This window comes from Neolamprologus multifasciatus, chromosome 12 (genome assembly GCF_963576455.1).
Source record: "Neolamprologus multifasciatus chromosome 12, fNeoMul1.2, whole genome shotgun sequence".
NCBI classification, from domain to species: Eukaryota; Metazoa; Chordata; class Actinopteri; order Cichliformes; family Cichlidae; genus Neolamprologus; species Neolamprologus multifasciatus.
The window spans coordinates 19,289,758-19,305,707 of record NC_140450.1 but is presented as its reverse complement, the minus strand read 5'-3'; the positions used below and the strand labels follow the sequence as shown (position 1 = coordinate 19,305,707).

At 39.7% G+C, this 15,950-nt stretch overlaps 2 protein-coding genes across 3 annotated transcripts; one reads left to right on the top strand and one right to left on the bottom strand.

The window, feature by feature from the left end:
- On the top strand, positions 1-11,324 carry myo1ha (myosin IHa). The gene is given in 30 exon segments (XM_085180898.1): positions 1-1,621; positions 1,703-1,818; positions 2,299-2,497; positions 2,599-2,679; positions 3,028-3,207; positions 3,310-3,408; positions 3,482-3,595; positions 3,677-3,748; positions 3,847-4,112; positions 4,249-4,354; positions 4,475-4,555; positions 4,638-4,729; positions 5,336-5,430; positions 5,535-5,581; positions 5,746-5,826; positions 5,937-6,042; positions 6,131-6,248; positions 6,367-6,480; positions 6,566-6,642; positions 6,723-6,791; positions 6,879-6,963; positions 7,058-7,220; positions 8,417-8,500; positions 8,580-8,673; positions 8,754-8,809; positions 8,883-9,018; positions 9,114-9,184; positions 9,429-9,526; positions 9,619-9,718; positions 10,266-11,324. Coding segments are annotated over 30 exon segments (3,219 nt in total). The 5' UTR covers positions 1-1,429; the 3' UTR covers positions 10,293-11,324.
- Positions 10,658-15,862, bottom strand: kctd10 (potassium channel tetramerization domain containing 10). Of its 2 annotated transcripts, none has more exons than XM_085180920.1 (7): positions 15,730-15,862; positions 14,020-14,233; positions 13,758-13,927; positions 12,462-12,548; positions 12,305-12,357; positions 11,989-12,184; positions 10,658-11,888 (listed from the first exon to the last, which is right to left on the bottom strand). In XM_085180920.1, exons 1-7 carry the CDS (start codon positions 15,730-15,732, stop codon positions 11,670-11,672), a joined length of 942 nt encoding a protein of 313 aa, XP_085037046.1. In that variant the 5' UTR covers positions 15,733-15,862; the 3' UTR covers positions 10,658-11,669. The 2 variants fall into 2 exon arrangements, with proteins under 2 accessions (XP_085037046.1, XP_085037047.1); XM_085180921.1 differs by having other exon boundaries at positions 14,020-14,229; positions 15,730-15,804.
- Between the last annotated feature and the right edge of the window lie 88 nt (positions 15,863-15,950).

Below are 15,950 nucleotides of genomic sequence, written 5' to 3'. Positions count from 1 at the left end.
CCGGGTGAGGGTTATTGGTGGGGACACGGGGTGAGGGGTATTGTTGCCGAGAGGGGTGAGAGCACTGGGGGTCGGGGCTGACAGGTGGAAAAAAAAAAAACAACAACAAAAAAACCCCACTCTCATCTGACTAGCCTCCTCTATCCTTCTTTGAGGCCCCGTATGAGCAAAGTAATGAAGTCCAAATTACAGCACAAGATTGCTAAGAACAAGCCTCTATTGTTTGGCCTCGGGGCACACTAAAGCACACTAAAGCACACTAAATGAGTGTCACAGCAAGCAGCGGGGCACAGACCGTTAGTGCACTATTTAGTCTGTCCCGTTGTCTCAAGACAGCCCCGTTTCAGAGGTTCTCAGATCAGACAAATACTGCTCCCCTCCTCCCGCACTCCTTTTGCCTTCGCCCTTCCTCTGTACAGCGAACCCCTCCCCAACTCCTCACCCCAAAGTAGGCCAAATCTCCTCTATTGTGTTTCGACTGCCTAGTGTGAAATTCACTGTGACGTTAAATGTTTTCTAATGAATAATTACTGAATGGTTATGCAGGGGGAATATGTGTAATGGATTGTAGACTGCATTTTAAAGACGTCTTTTTTGTCTCTGCTCCGTGGTATTTACAGGACAAAAACACTTGGCCTTTCTCAGAAGAAACGAGGGCCATAGGCGGAGGATAGAGGCAGGGGAGGAGAGTGGGTTGGTGGGGAAGAGAAGGAGGACTTTGTGTCAATTAGATCCAATGGATTATCTTTTTTAATGTTTTACAGAGAGAGCTGAGAATCAAAGGACTTCTGCTTCCAAAGGAGAGAGAGAGACAGAGAAAAAAAAACACAAAACCAACAAAAGCTGTGAAAACCTTTGGTCCGAGTGTTGGTGCTGCGAATGCAAAACAGATTGGTGGAATTTTTTTCCCACTACGCTTCTTAAATGTGCCGCTGTTTCGGGCTCCCCAAGTCCATTTGCACAGTGTGTTGTGTTTGGTTGGTGCGTCAGCTCAAGTGAACCATGGGCTGCCAGCCAAGGTCCCTGTGCGCCGTGTAGCGATCATTATCTTCTGTCTGTTCATCTGCACAATCACAGACCTTAGCTTCAAAGACACACAGGACCTCTGGACCTCTTGCTTCAATAGAACTAAAGGACACCATGTTTGTTCTTTTTATGGCACTTTTTTTTGTGTCGTCCTCCCGCTTGGAGCCATTAATCCAAACATTCAAACATCCAGCTGCAGTTGTCAAAACACATGACTGAAAATTCTGATATAATGTTGTATATGCACAACATGAAAATGTTACTTTTGCTCTAAACTTTGCTCATCTCATTAATATGGGGAAAAATAATAAATAAAGTAAAACTGTCCCTGTGAAGCACAGAATATGCGGCTGTGTTGCAAATTTGTTTTAGACATATACATTTTTGGAGGTAAACACTAGAAATGTCACTTTTCCTAGTGCATTCAGCTGCTATGTTGTTGCTACAACTTGTTGCACAGGGTCAGCTAGACATGGAGGGTGCCCTGACTGCCAGGGACCGTGTGGGAATCCAGGATTTTGTACTGCTGGATGAAACCACGGAAGCTGCCTTTCTGAGCAACCTCAAGAAACGCTTCAGCAAGGATCTCATCTATGTGAGTACAATTTAAACCTTACGTTCACACTTGGCATTTTTTTTGCAAAAAAATGTGATGATTTTTAACCCGTTCTTTTAGACTTACATTGGAACGTTGTTAGTCTCTGTCAATCCATATAAAGAGCTGGACATCTATAACAAGAAGCAGATGGATATCTACATGGGTGTCAACTTTTTTGAGCTGCCGCCCCACATGTGAGTTTGCATACACACTCCTGCTTTTTTTGGTGCACCTGTTTACACCAGTAAGTCTAAACTTCAACCTACTCCTTTTCCAGCATAAACACTGTGTAGACATGGAGATAATCACGAAAACCTGTTTTTAATTTTTCTTTTCTCTTGTTATTCTAGTTATATTTGCATATTCAAAATAAAATCAACAGCATCACTCAGTTCCTGCAAAATTGTCGGCAGCACGTCCATGATGTGAAACTCACGTTCCACCACATCTTAAATGTGCTGTATGGGATTGAGACCTGGTGACTGTGGAGGTCATTTATTGCAGTGTTTAATAAATCAGCGTGAGATGATTTGAACTTTGTGACATGGTGTGTTATCCTGCTGAAAGCATCCATAAGGAAATGAGCCCACTCCTGTGTTCTTTCAACTGAAATAACTCTGAGTGCAGTTCAAAGTTTACTACTGAAATACTGTAACTGCTCTGCAACCCAACAGTTATGCCTTGGCGGATAATGCGTACCACACCATGCTGACAGAGTTCAACAATCACTTCATCCTCATCTCTGGTGAGAGCGGAGCAGGAAAAACAGAGGCCTCCAAGAAGATTTTGCAGTATTATGCTGTCAGCTGTCCAAGCACCACTCTGCTAAACACAGTCAGAGACAAAATGCTCATGTCCAACCCCGTCCTGGAGGTTTGATGGTTACTACATGCTGTAGAAGTGCATTGACATATAGTGAAGAGGGACAGATCATCAATTACTGTGAATGAATTGACTTTTTTTTCCCCCCACAGGCTTTTGGAAATGCCAAAACACTAAAAAATGACAACTCAAGCCGATTTGGGAAATATATGGACATCCAGTTTGACAGCCAGGTAAGGATCAGATGCTGGATTCACAGAAAAGGAAAAAAAAAACTTAGCTTACTGTTGTTTGGTGCCTTGAGTGTAGTTGGCTGTGGTGTGATTATTTTTGCTATACAAGACAAAAAAAGTTGTAGCATGAGTACAAACAACATTACATGAAGCCTGAAAAACATCAAGTTGGTTCCAGATTTATTTAATTTATGTAAAAAAAATGACGACTGCTTAACAAAAGTCAACTTTACTGAAACAGAAGGAGATTCTTTATCCTAACCAGTTTTCAATCTGGCCACTGGACCATAGGCTGTGTTTTTTCTGCAAGTTGTAGAGCTGCTGTCTTTAGGATCATGATGCCCATAGGGGGATGCTGTTGGAGGCCATATCCTGAACTACCTGCTGGAGAAATCAAGGGTTGTGCATCAGAACCACGGGGAGAGAAACTTTCACATCTTTTATCAGCTGGTAGAGGGAGGATCAGACGACTTGCTGCATCAGCTGGGCTTGGAGAGAGGTTGCCAGCATTATAATTATCTAACACAGGTACGCATAAGTCAGTGGGCTTTGTCGTTAACATAGAATCTGATAAGAAAGTAGAACACTTTCAGAAACAGTGTTTTTTTCTATGTTCATTGTTTCTAACAGGGGCAGTGTCCCATTGTGCCCTCCATTAATGACAAAAACGACTGGAAAACAGTAAAAAATGCACTTCAAATCATCAGCTTTGATGAGACTGCCACCAATGTGAGTTGGATGCTGTTGCAGATGGCTTCATTCACAGCAGTCGGTCTTGCTTATAAATTATAATTTTGTGCAGCACTTGTTTGAGGTCATTGCAAGCGTTCTCCACCTGGGGAATGTGCGGTTTGACTCTGATAGTAAAGGTCACGCCCTCCTGAACAACAACACAGAGCTGCACTGGGTCTCAAATGTAAGAAAGCAGAAAATATTAATTCTTTAGATATTCATTAAGCATATCAATAAGCTTTTTAATGTTTAGTTTTCTTCACAGCTGCTAGGAGTGGATGCACACAGACTTCAAGAGGGCCTAACATTCAGGAAGATTGAAGCCAAAAAAGATCAGGTTCACATTTGCTAAAACATTCTTTAGTTTTAACAATAACAGACTTGTGTTTCTGTTTAAACTATAAACTCAGGTATGATGCTTTGTTACTCTAAAAGGTCCTCAGTCCTTTCACAACTGATCACGCCATCTATGCCAGAGATGCCTTAGCCAAAGCTATCTATGGGCAGACCTTCACCTGGCTGGTCAACAGGATCAACGAGTCAATGGAGAACAAAGTGACTATAAGGATGTGTTTCAAATGACAAATATCACCTGCCAGGATGTGTTTTTATACGTTTTTTTTCTTTCACTAGGACCCTTCACGAAAGACTGTTATAGGGCTTTTGGACATATATGGATTTGAGGTTTTCTACGTAAACAGGTAGGTGTAATCTTTCTGGTTTTTTTTATTTTTAATTTCAGCTGCTTTCGCAAAATGATAGCTGTTTTATTTCCCTTATAATCTTTATGAAACCTGCAAACTTACCTTTCACCTCTTTCTTGATCCCTTCCCTCAGTTTTGAGCAGTTCTGTATAAACTATTGCAACGAGAAGCTGCAGCAGCTTTTCATTGAGCTGACACTAAAATCGGAGCAGGAAGAATATGAAGCAGAGGGCATTGAGGTAAACCCCCCTCTCCCCAGCAAACAAACAAGCAAACAGACGGACATGCAGAAAACATATAAGCGGCTGCTTTTTTTCACGTGTTTATAACCGTGTATTTCTCATCTCTTTTTCCACCAGTGGGAGCCAGTTCAGTTCTTCAACAATAAGATCATCTGTGATCTAATCGAGGAAAAACACAGAGGAATTATATCGTTACTGGTGTGTATGTTCACACTGGGATGGCCATTTATAACTGTTTTAAAAATACTGCTCAAGATTATTCACAATGATTATTTTGCAGGATGAGGAGTGTCTAAGGCCAGGAGATGCCACAGATCTGACCTTCCTGGAGAGACTGGAAGAAAAGATGGGGAATCACCCCCACTTTGTCACGTGAGTAATGACCTAAAACACACACACACACGTGCATGCACGCACGCACACACACACACACACACACACACACACACACACACACACACACACACACACACACACACACACACAGAGTACATGAAATGTACAACATAAAGAGAATTGACATCGACACTGTATGCAGCACCAGTGTGCTGCATACTCTGACTCCAAGAGATCTTGAATGCTCCTGCTCTGATCCTGACTGACTCTAAGAGAAATGAACAGTCTTACGCACTGAATCAGCCCCATGCATCCCATCCTATAAACAAGGACTGCTGGTTATTCCAAAGTCACAATAAAGTTTTTCTTTGTTTTGATAATGTTGATTTGTGACTTCAAAAATAACAACATTTACCTGCTTTTACCTGTAATTAATTTACCTGTAATTAAATACACTGCCTATCTACTGTACAATTCAAAGCTTTTCCTCGGCTCTAAAGTCTGACTCCTTTCATTGGTGTTCTGTTGACTGGTGGCCTGTGAGGGAGTCGACAGTGAGCCGATAGAGACGGAGGATTAGGATTCGACTATAAAGCCTCTCACTCTTCATCCCTCTGTCTCTCTCCACCTCTTTGACTCCAGGCACAAACTAGCTGACAAAATGACACGTAAGACTCTGGAGAGGGGAGATTTCCGTCTCTTGCATTATGCCGGGGAGGTCACCTACTGTGTTGTGGGTAAAGAAAACCACAGTCTCATCCCCTGTGACTCAACCATTTAAACCTTTTTGCTTTGAACTGACATCCCTAAGACACTGATAATTTTTTTTATGTTAATCTAGGTTTCCTGGACAAAAACAACGACCTACTATATAGAAACATAAAAGATGTAAGTCTACAGCTGATATTATGTCAGATAAAGACGTGTTTTAGACTTTGCTGTAAATAGCAAAAGATGGGGGTATTTTCTTAGTATTTGATTAATTGTGGTTAAAGTAACTGCCTAAATCTGTGTGTTAATGTGTGCTTGTGTGTCGCTCCACCTTCTCAAAGCTTATGTGTCAGTCTAAAAATGACATAGTCAAAGAGTGCTTCTCATCCATGGATCCAGACAGCAGGAGAAGACCAGAAACAGTACGTTCGCCCATGTTTGACCCTCCACATCCTTCATCCATAACATCTAACTTAACTGCTGAGGGGAGTCAGGTGGAAAGGACATTGTGACCCTTGTGTTGTGTTTGCAGGTGGTGACTCAGTTTAAGAGCAGTCTGCAGAAGCTGACAGAGATCCTCGTGGCTAAAGAGGCCTGGTACATACGCTGCCTGAAATCTAACGAGTCCAAGCAGTCAGGTACCTTAACTACCACAAGGTAGATGTTAATGACACAGAAATGTTTGAATAAGACCAAAACAATCGTGTATTTATCGTTACATCACAGGTCAGTTTGATGAAGCACTGATCAGGCATCAGGTGAAGTACCTGGGTCTGATGGAGCACCTCAGAGTCAGACGAGCTGGTTTTGCTTACAGACGTAAATACGACGTTTTTTTGAAGAGGTATAAAGGACTGTAGAGTTTCTCAATTTCAGAGAAATTTATGTTTAGGTTTTAAATGTAAGCTGTAGGTGAACTGAGCGGCTTCTTTCGAGCACAGTTTGTTTGGCTCATCTTACAGATATAAACCATTGTGCCCAGCCACCTGGCCACACTGGAGAGGAGTAGCCGCCGATGGAGTGGAAGTGCTGGCTCAACATCTGGGCTACCTGCCAGATGAGTACAAAATGGGACGGTGAGGAAGTCTTTCTCGTTATCTCAACAAATCCAGCTTATGCGAGGAATCACAAAAGTACAAGTTGCTGATTTGTTTATTGCAGGACCAAAATTTTCATCCGTCACCCCAGGACACTGTTCGCCACAGAGGATGCTTATGAGAAATGCAAACATGAACTGGGTGAGTGTCAACTGCCGTAGACCTTCAGTCATCCCGTCTCACAATCAAGCTGATTTATATTTTTTGCTCTGGATTTGCAGCAACACGCATCCAGGCAAAATACAAAGGCTACAGGGCAAAGGGAGAATACAGAAAACAGAAAGAAGCTGGTAAATGTCACAACATCCAGAATGATAGAAAACATTTTTTGTTAGCAATAAAAAATATTAGATAATGTCTATTTTTAATCTCCTCAGCCACTAAGATTGAATCTTGTTGGAGAGGAACACAGGCTAGGAAGGAGAAGGAGAAGAGAGCCTGGGCGGTAAAAGTCATCAAGAAGTAAGTAAAACACGTAAATATCATAAATAAAAAATGCCCCCATCAGTGTCCCTGTTACATTTGAACTGATCCTGTTCTTTGCCACACATTTCAGATTTATCAAAGGCTACATGACCAGAGGGCAGGCAAAAAGCACAGATAACTCAGAGTACCTGGCCTTCGTGAGGCAAAATTACCTGAACAGACTTAGAAACAACCTGCCAAAGACCGTTTTGGATAAAACCCCCTGGCTAACTCCACCAGCTGTGCTCACAGAGGTGCTATAAGTCATATAACAATGAAACAGAGAAACAAAATCAAGCAACTGTTTCTAATACTAATGCATTCATAACTGTGGTCCTTTTTAATTTTTCACACTGTATTTGAATCAAGTAAACATTGAGTTACATAACAAAAAATGTCACAAGTATTTTATAGAATGAGATATGTGTGTCTTATATGTTCCTATAATTTTTTGCATCTATTTCCATGTGAGAATACACTCAGTGGCCACTTTATTATATACATCTTGCTTGCCCTGTTGCCTTTGAAACTGCCTTCATCGTGGCACAGATTCAAAAGTTTCTCTGAGATTTTGGTCCAGTCTGAGATGATCTTTCAGGAGATTGGTACATGTTGGTCATAAAGGGATGGGCATGATCAGCAACAACAATAAGATGATTAACTGTGTCTGACGGACCCAAAGTTCCCCACACCATGACGCCACCACCAGCCCGAACTGTTGATACGAGGCAAAATGGATCCACGCTTTCATGTTGTTTATGCAAATTTCTTTATGTGAATGTAGCATCAGAAATTTAGGTTAATCAGAACAGGCAGCTTTTTGTCAGTTTTTATTGTCTAACGTTTAACACCGATGAATACTGCCACCTCAGCTTTCTGTTCTTAGCTGACTGGGTGGCACCCACTGCGGACTTCTGCTGCTTTAACCCAACTGCTTTAAGATTTGATATGTTGTGCATATCTTGATTGTAACAAGTGGTTATTTGGATTACTGTTGCCTTCCTATCCGCTCAAAGCAGTCTGGTCATTTTCCTCTGACCTCTAGTATCAATGAGACATTTTCACCCAGAGAACTGCCACCCACTGGTTATTCCTCTTTTTCTGGTCTCTCTCTGTAAACGCTATGGATGGTTATTAACAAAATCCCAGTAGATCATCAGTTTCTGAAATGCTCATACACCATGTTACACTGAAAGACACTTAAATCATCTTCCTCCCTCACTGTCATGCTCAGTTTGAACTTCAGCAGGTAGTCTTCACCGTGTCTGCATGACTAAATGCATTGAGTTGTATAAGGTGCACTTAATAAAGTGGCCAGTGAGTGTATGCTCTTTTTTATTTCCACATAGCAATATATAGTAATAACAACTAATCAACCTAAATGCAAAACTGACTGAATACAGGTTTTATCTTGACTTTGTGGTGAAGAACTGATTTCGTTCTTCATTAGACATCAGAGATGCTGCGTAAGCTTCACTACCGTCTTATGGTGCGAAAATATGTGCGAGGAATCACACCGCAGAAGAAAGCACAGGTAAGCCACATTAAAGGGCAGTCTTGTTCTCTTTGTAGTCATCACAGTTAAATTTTCCATTCCCTTTTTGCCCCTTCAGTTTCAAATGAAGCTGATCACCAGGTCCGTCTTCAAGGGGAAAAAGGACAGTTATCCACAGAGTGTTGCCCATCCATTTGCGGACACCAGAATCAGTAAATATCAGACACCCTCACACAATGGCTGTTTATTTTAGAACCATCATTCATATGTCATTTAACATCTCACTTAATAGGTGAGGAAGACATAAACACAAGGGTCATCCAGATGATTCGCAACGAGCGTATAAAGGTAATAAAATGTCTGTATACTTCTATGGGCAGTTCACACCAAAGATGCACTGATATATGCTGTGTTTCTGCAGTACTGCGTTCCAGTAATTAAGTATGACAGGAATGGCTTCAAACCAAGGCAGCGACAGCTCATCCTCACCCAGACAGCTGTCTATGTTGTAGAGGAAGCCAAGATCAAGCAGAGAGTGCTGTACAGCTCTCTCAAAGGTCAGACCAGTGTGCTAATATATATTTTATTAGCCATCAGATATCTTCATTCTCAAATGTGGGGCTACATGCTTCTATTATTTGACTCACTGCAGGGATTTCTGTCAGTAACTTGACTGACAGCACCATTGTATTCCACATAACACGTGAAGAACCTAAACAAAAGGTATGCAAATGTATGGATCAAGCTTGCCTTTTTTTGTTTTGTTTTTGCTAATGGTGAGACCAATAAAGTTTATTTGTAGCTTAAATGACATGATTAGATATGGTGGAACAAGTTAAACCATAGAATGGCTTTTGCTCTGCTGATAATGCAGAGTAACTAAAATGAAGGGGGAACATGCATGTAGTGAAAATTTTGAAAGATTTTCAGGTGGATGATTCTAACACAACTTGTCTGGCTGTTTCAGGGGGATCTGGTAGTACAGTGCGACCACTTGTTTGAGCTTTTGACCAAACTCTGTGTTATTGCTAACAAACAAAATGCCATCAATGTGGTTCAGGGCAGGTGAGCCTGAGTTTCAAAATTTTGAGATCTAATTTGAAATGCACATTGAGCTAAACTGCTTGTGTATGCATTGTGTTTGCATTAATTCACAGCATCGACTTTGAAATCCAGGCTGGAAAAGGAGGAGCAGTGGACTTTAGCACTGGGCCTGAGTCCATGGTATACAAGGCCAAGAATGGTCACCTGATGGTGGTGAGTTGGGCCTTATCTCTTTTATCTCATGTTTCTCTGCAGACCTTTTATTTTTCAGATTATATTTGAACATTTATTATTTGTTTTAAAATCCTTAAATGCTCAGTCCCAGCTTGCCAAAATCCTGCAATTTTGTGTCACAGCCAGATCCGTTTGCTCATGTGTCAAAAAACTCTTAATGGTTCCTAAATCCATATTTACAAAAGGTGTTTGTACCATGTATTTTCTAAGGTTTGGAACAGACTCGCCTTAAGTGTTAGATTGTCCAATTTTAGTCCATGTTTATTCCCCAACATGACTTTTAATCAAGCTTAGGTTTAGACTCATTTATATTGTTGCTGTTTTATACTGTCCTTTTTATTTCATCCACTTTTGTGTTTCCTACAAGTTATACAGCACCTTAGTTAGTATTTGCTGCTTTCGGTTGTATCTCTATACATAAACTTGACATGGAAACTCAATGACCAGACGTGTCATTTTAAGGCTACAATTAAGGGCTACAATGAAGTTACAAATGCTGACACAGCATCATTGTTTGCTACTGCAGGTTGCCACTCGGGCAAGGACACGGTAACGTGTGAGGCTGAGGAGGAGACACATAAGATGCCTCTACATATTTCATCAGGAGACCACTAAGGAGATGATCACCATGTCTGCAGAAAACACATCTGCCCAGAAAGAGATGAACCTGAGGAATCTTGGATGAGGTTGTTTGCTGGACAGAATTTCACACTAGTCATAATCAAAAATTCTTCACTTCGTTATTAAGAAAAGAAAGAAGATGCTATCATTTCACAATTGTTTGTGTCTGAAGAACACTTAAAATGACAAAACTCTTAAGGTACCAAAAACTGATGCAATTCTAATTTTGAACAATGAAGCCATATGTATAATAAATTTGTACGTTCACTGATGTTGTAAATTAAAAGCAGCACAAAAGAATGTCTGTAGAAATTTATTTGTGATAAAGTGTGTATAAATATAAAACATACATTTATGTTTACTTCTGTACAGCAGACCTACAAGTACTGTGATTGTTAAACATATAACAACTTAAACCTATAGTGTGCAAACGGTACATTCTGCGATGAAGGCGATGATGAAAGACAGGTCTAATTTCTATCCCTGTTATAAGCTTGTAGACAGGGTTCTCTTCCTGCTAGAGTGATATCTAGTTACAGTCATTCACATCAACCTCAGTATCCATCATTCAATCAGCCCAGTACATTTAACACCTCAGGTCACAGCTCAAGTTCCCTCCACTGAAAATAATGGTTTGTTTAGTGGAGTGAAGGGAACTGCGTCAATGTTAGAACTAAATACGGCAGAAGTATTACAGGGAATATTGCTTCATCCACCTGTAATTTTTTTATTGTCTAATGATATCAAGAAAATATTCAGGTTTTGGAATTATAGACAGGCTACATTATAGCCTTGGTTAATATCGTCTAAGAGTAAAACAGTGCCACCGTGTGACTTCATTAAGTACAACACCCGGTTCATCCACTTGAGACTTTAAAATGTACCTTTTGGGACCACGGCAAAGAAAAAAAAACTATCTACATTACTAGCTGCTTCCATGATATAACTCGTCTTCTGCATGTAATTTAATTAGGACCTCCTTCTTCCTGCACTCAGTGATGAATGCAAGCATCCATGTTTATGAGCTTCTACACAGTAGCAGAAAACAGTGATACAAGTTATCATGACCAACAAAAAGAGACAAAAAAAAAAAACAAACACAAGATGACAAAGAGGAAACTGGAGAAGAGGACTGCACACAATCACTTCACCACTACACACCGCTGTATGACACTTGTGTCATAATAATCCTCTGGGGAATGCTGGTAAAATATGAGGGAAGTAAATGAAGGAGGCGCTGGGTGCTGTAAGGCACAAACATAGTGCAAATACTGTCTGGGATCACAGGTTGACTGGTCCAAGTTGAGAATCACTGGTGGTGGTGTGTACGGTCATCAGGTCGTTTGATATGAATCCTACGGACGCGCTCAATTCGTTCTCGCTCCTCATCCTCATCCAGGTGGTTAGATCGCCATGCAGGACCCCCTGTGGCCTCTAACAGAGCATTGTCTGGACCTCTGCCATCATGAGACTCATACAAAAGGATGTTGAGGGTCTCCTCATAGATTCGAGCCTCTGGGAATTCAACCTAGGAAAAAAGTAAAATGTTACTCAAGAGACAGATTTATTTAGCCAAAATAACATAGCTCTATGCTTATGAAACTGCAAAGTACTCAAAGAATATTTACCTTTGTCTGCTTCTTTTCAGTGGCATAAACAATGGAAGTGCAACACACTTCAGCAATTTTACGCCCCTGCCCATAAAAAGACCAGCAACAGATCTCATCCCCAATCACGTCTTTGATGAAGAGCACTCGCCCATTGAACCGCAACGACAGTTTGTCAAAAAGCTCAATATTTTTTAGCATGTTGTCATCAGAATTGCTGTGGAGGAAAGAAAGTTAAAAGAGAGGTCACTTATTATGATAACTGACTTGAGTGTATGTAACGACTTGATTTTTTTTTTTTTAATCTAGACAAACTTGACCCCATGATCGGGCTCACCTGGTGTATGAATACTTGTTGTTGCTTCTGTTATACAGCAGTTTGACTGTTGGCTGTGAAGACAACCAAGTTAGTCTTTTAAAAAAAGAAAAATCTAAATGAAAAATGTCTTGATTCTAAATGAGTTGCTGCACATTATATTACAGACATAGCATACCTTATTTGAGGTAGCAATCAGCCTCTGCTCCTCTTTGGAGGATGTCATCAGAGGCACTTTACAAAGGGGTTCATATGTTTCCTTGTTCTGGAAAAAAGACATTTTTCCACTGAAAACATTACACAAACACACAAAACTGCTGCATATTGTTAATTTCACAGGATCCCATTCTGTTGGTACAGACTTACATGTGGAAAAAAAGAGAAACAAAAAAACAAAAAAAGGATGAAAACTTTTATTAAATGTATTTTTTTCACGTGGAGCTGGACTCTCTAAAGGTGGTGTCAGAGGCAGATGTTGTTCAAGATAAGGACAATGCTGGGCAATGCCTCCCACCCACTGCATGACGTGATGGCCAGTCACGGGAGCACGTTCCGTGGGAGACGGACAAATGCACCACTGAATGAAACAGGAAATCATTCCTGCCTGTGACTCTTTCTATACAATTCCTCCATGAAAAGTACAGTACAAACTACAATAGTTCCACACTCTTATTATAACATCCTCTACAGAGAAAATTACACTTAATATTATAAGAAGGGAACCTCACTGCCAACTATAAATTTTTAATCTTGTGTGATATACTGTAATATTTATAATTAGAACTATGTGTATTTATTAGAGCTATTTTGTTATATTTTATAACTTTGTATTATATTGTATTATTTAATTTAATTTAATTAGTTACTGTTATTACTGTCTTGGAGCCACTGTGACCACATAATTTCCTCTGGGGATTATTAAAGTATTCTGATTATGATAAGTTACCAAAGATAACCAATAAATTATTTTAAAAAATTAATTACTGCAAAAGGTCTATATTTTTAAATCAACCACAAGTGTTACTAATCCTACAAAATGAGCCTCTGCACCTTTAATAATATCATTAGTGATGCCTGTGGACACCTGTTATTAGATACCAAAAAAGCTGCTGTCAAAAAGCATTTTAATAAATATTTCTGCTGCCGTTTCCAGATAAAAATGAAAACAGATTTTGACTTGTAATTTTTGTTTGGTTAATTGGGTTTTTGTTTATAACACTTAATTTCATTCTTTAAAATACACAGACTAATACTAGTCACATTTATGACTGCATTAAAAAGCAAAAAAAGACAACAGAACATTCATGGGAAAAGGGAGCTAATGAAGATTATGGTGGGAACATAGCATGTTTAACATAAAGAGAATGTAGAATCCAAAATGTAAATTTAGTAATTTTAAATGTATCAATGACTTTGCTGAAACTTAGTTACTTAACATTTACTCCAAAGGTAAGCAACTTTGTAATGATTGTACCTGCAAGGCAGCTGTGCATTCATCAGCAAGGCCTTGGACAAGATAATACTTGGCCTCAGCAAGGAGCTCCTCGGTTTCCCGTCGACTGTCTGGGAGTGGGACTGCGCCATCTCTAAGGTAGTTAAGGATTGTTCCAAAATGTTTCCCACACCGATCAATCAGGATCCAACCTATATGTATCAAATGCCAAAACATCAGTAACAGTTTAACTGCAGTGATGGAATAATTGCTGCATATGATCAAGGTTTTACTAACAGCTCACCTTCACTATCTGTGAGGACCTCCATTCTCCCACTGAACATTGCTTTGAGCATTGTGTCCTGTTTAGTTAGTGTCTGCATTGTAGTGTAGTACAGTGCACCACCCACATTCAACTTCACATATTTTGAGCTGGGGCTGGAGCTTTTGAAGGACGTAGTCCGGGTTGTAGCTGCCGGCACTGGCGAGCTCACCACGCTCTCTCCTGACATCTCTTCCTAGAACAATACAAAATACAAAGTCACACATGGATATCCGTGGATTAGGCAATGAACTGTTACATTTTAATTATTGAATGTTCATTGTTTCTTTATTTTTTCTAAAGGTGGTGACAGTAACACCGAACAGCACCTTAAATGGCTAAGACAAATGAGTAATATCAGACTACATATACAATTGGAAAGATCAGTTTAATGGTAGTATTATTCTAACATGTCTTGATAGTATGAACCTACAGATTGCTTCTGATTTAAGAATCAGGATGACAAAGAAAAGCAAAATTATATTTACAGTGCCCCATTTATTGTTCTGGCAATGCACTCTGATATCTGAGAGCTAACAACTCTCAAAACCTGGAGAAAAGTAGTAGCCTTCTTAAGGGAGTAATGTAGGAAAATGCATAAACATAAACACATCAAAAATCTGCATCAGTGAAGTGCTTACTTCCTTTTGCTCATCTGCTAAGCTCCGTGTTCATAATCTAGATGTTATATTTGATTATTCTCTGGACTTTCATTTGCATGTCTAATCTATTTTATGGTCTTGTTTCTTTCATTTAAAGTAACATTTCGAAATCATCTCTACAGCCAAACAGGAGAAAATTTTTCATCCATTTGATTCATCATGCATATACTGTAATGCCCTGCTTACCATCTTATATAAATCAACTCTATCACACCTCCAAACAATAGAAGATACTGCAGCCAGACCTCTTAACACATCCAAGTAAGCAAGCTCACATTACTCTCACATTACCACTTTTATAGTTTCTCCATTGGCACCCAGTTGACTTCGAAACTCGTCTCGAAAAGTCTCAGTTGCATACAGAGCACTAAATGGAGAAGTTCGAGACTATTTATCTCAGCTTCTTACTAAAGATCCTGTAGGCTTAAAATGTATTAGTTGTCCCTCGTACAAGACTGGAGACAATAGGGTGGTTGCGGGAACTGAGCCTTGTGGCACCACTCCAGCTAGCATTATCTGACTTTCTTTTAGAAAGCGATTTTCTGGGGCTTACTTTTGAGATTTTTAATTATTACCACAGTTTTTACTACGTGTTTTTGTTCACTGTGGTTTTGTCTCGTTATTTACTCTTTAATTTTCTACGTAGTTTAAAGGGAATGAGGGTGTGTGACATCATTTGACAGAAGCCCATGCATTGTCTTTTAATTTCTCAGCTATGAACACGCACTTTTGTTATATATCTAATATGCATTTAACTACATTAATATAAAGCGTCATTAAATTTATACGGACTTTCGTAGTTGTTTCCAGTCAAACACTGGGCCATATCCTTTAATTCAGCGAGTACAATTGTCATTTTAGCCAGCCCGGCTAATGAGCTAGTTAGCATTAAATAAAGTTATCGACATTGTTTTAAACCAACCAAAACATGATATACTACAACACGAACCATAAAATAGCATTCTTTATATTATATCGACAGCATGTCTATTAAATTAAAAAACAAAAACAGAAAAACGACCATATTTACCATAGAACCCACAGCAAACTTCGTAATTGTAGCTTGCTAACGTCAGTCAGCTAACACCCACTTCCTTCCGGTGCACTGCTGCGCAGTTATTAAAATGACGTCAACCGTCCGGAGTTGTGTTTAAAGGGGCAGGTGACATTTTTATGTTAAAGTGCAAAAGTGTCCCGGCAGTGATAAATGATAAATAAATAAAAACGCAGTAGTTTCCCTCAGCTCGCGTT

What these genes read in the sequence shown, in the direction of transcription:
- kctd10 (XM_085180920.1), bottom strand. An exon ending in AACAAGTATTCATACACCAG is followed by an intron (nt 12,185 to 12,304) that starts GTGAGCCCGATC and finishes TTTCCTCCACAG; the next exon opens with CAATTCTGATGACAACATGC. An exon ending in CTGAAAAGAAGCAGACAAAG is followed by an intron (nt 11,889 to 11,988) that starts GTAAATATTCTT and finishes CTTTTTTCCTAG; the next exon opens with GTTGAATTCCCAGAGGCTCG.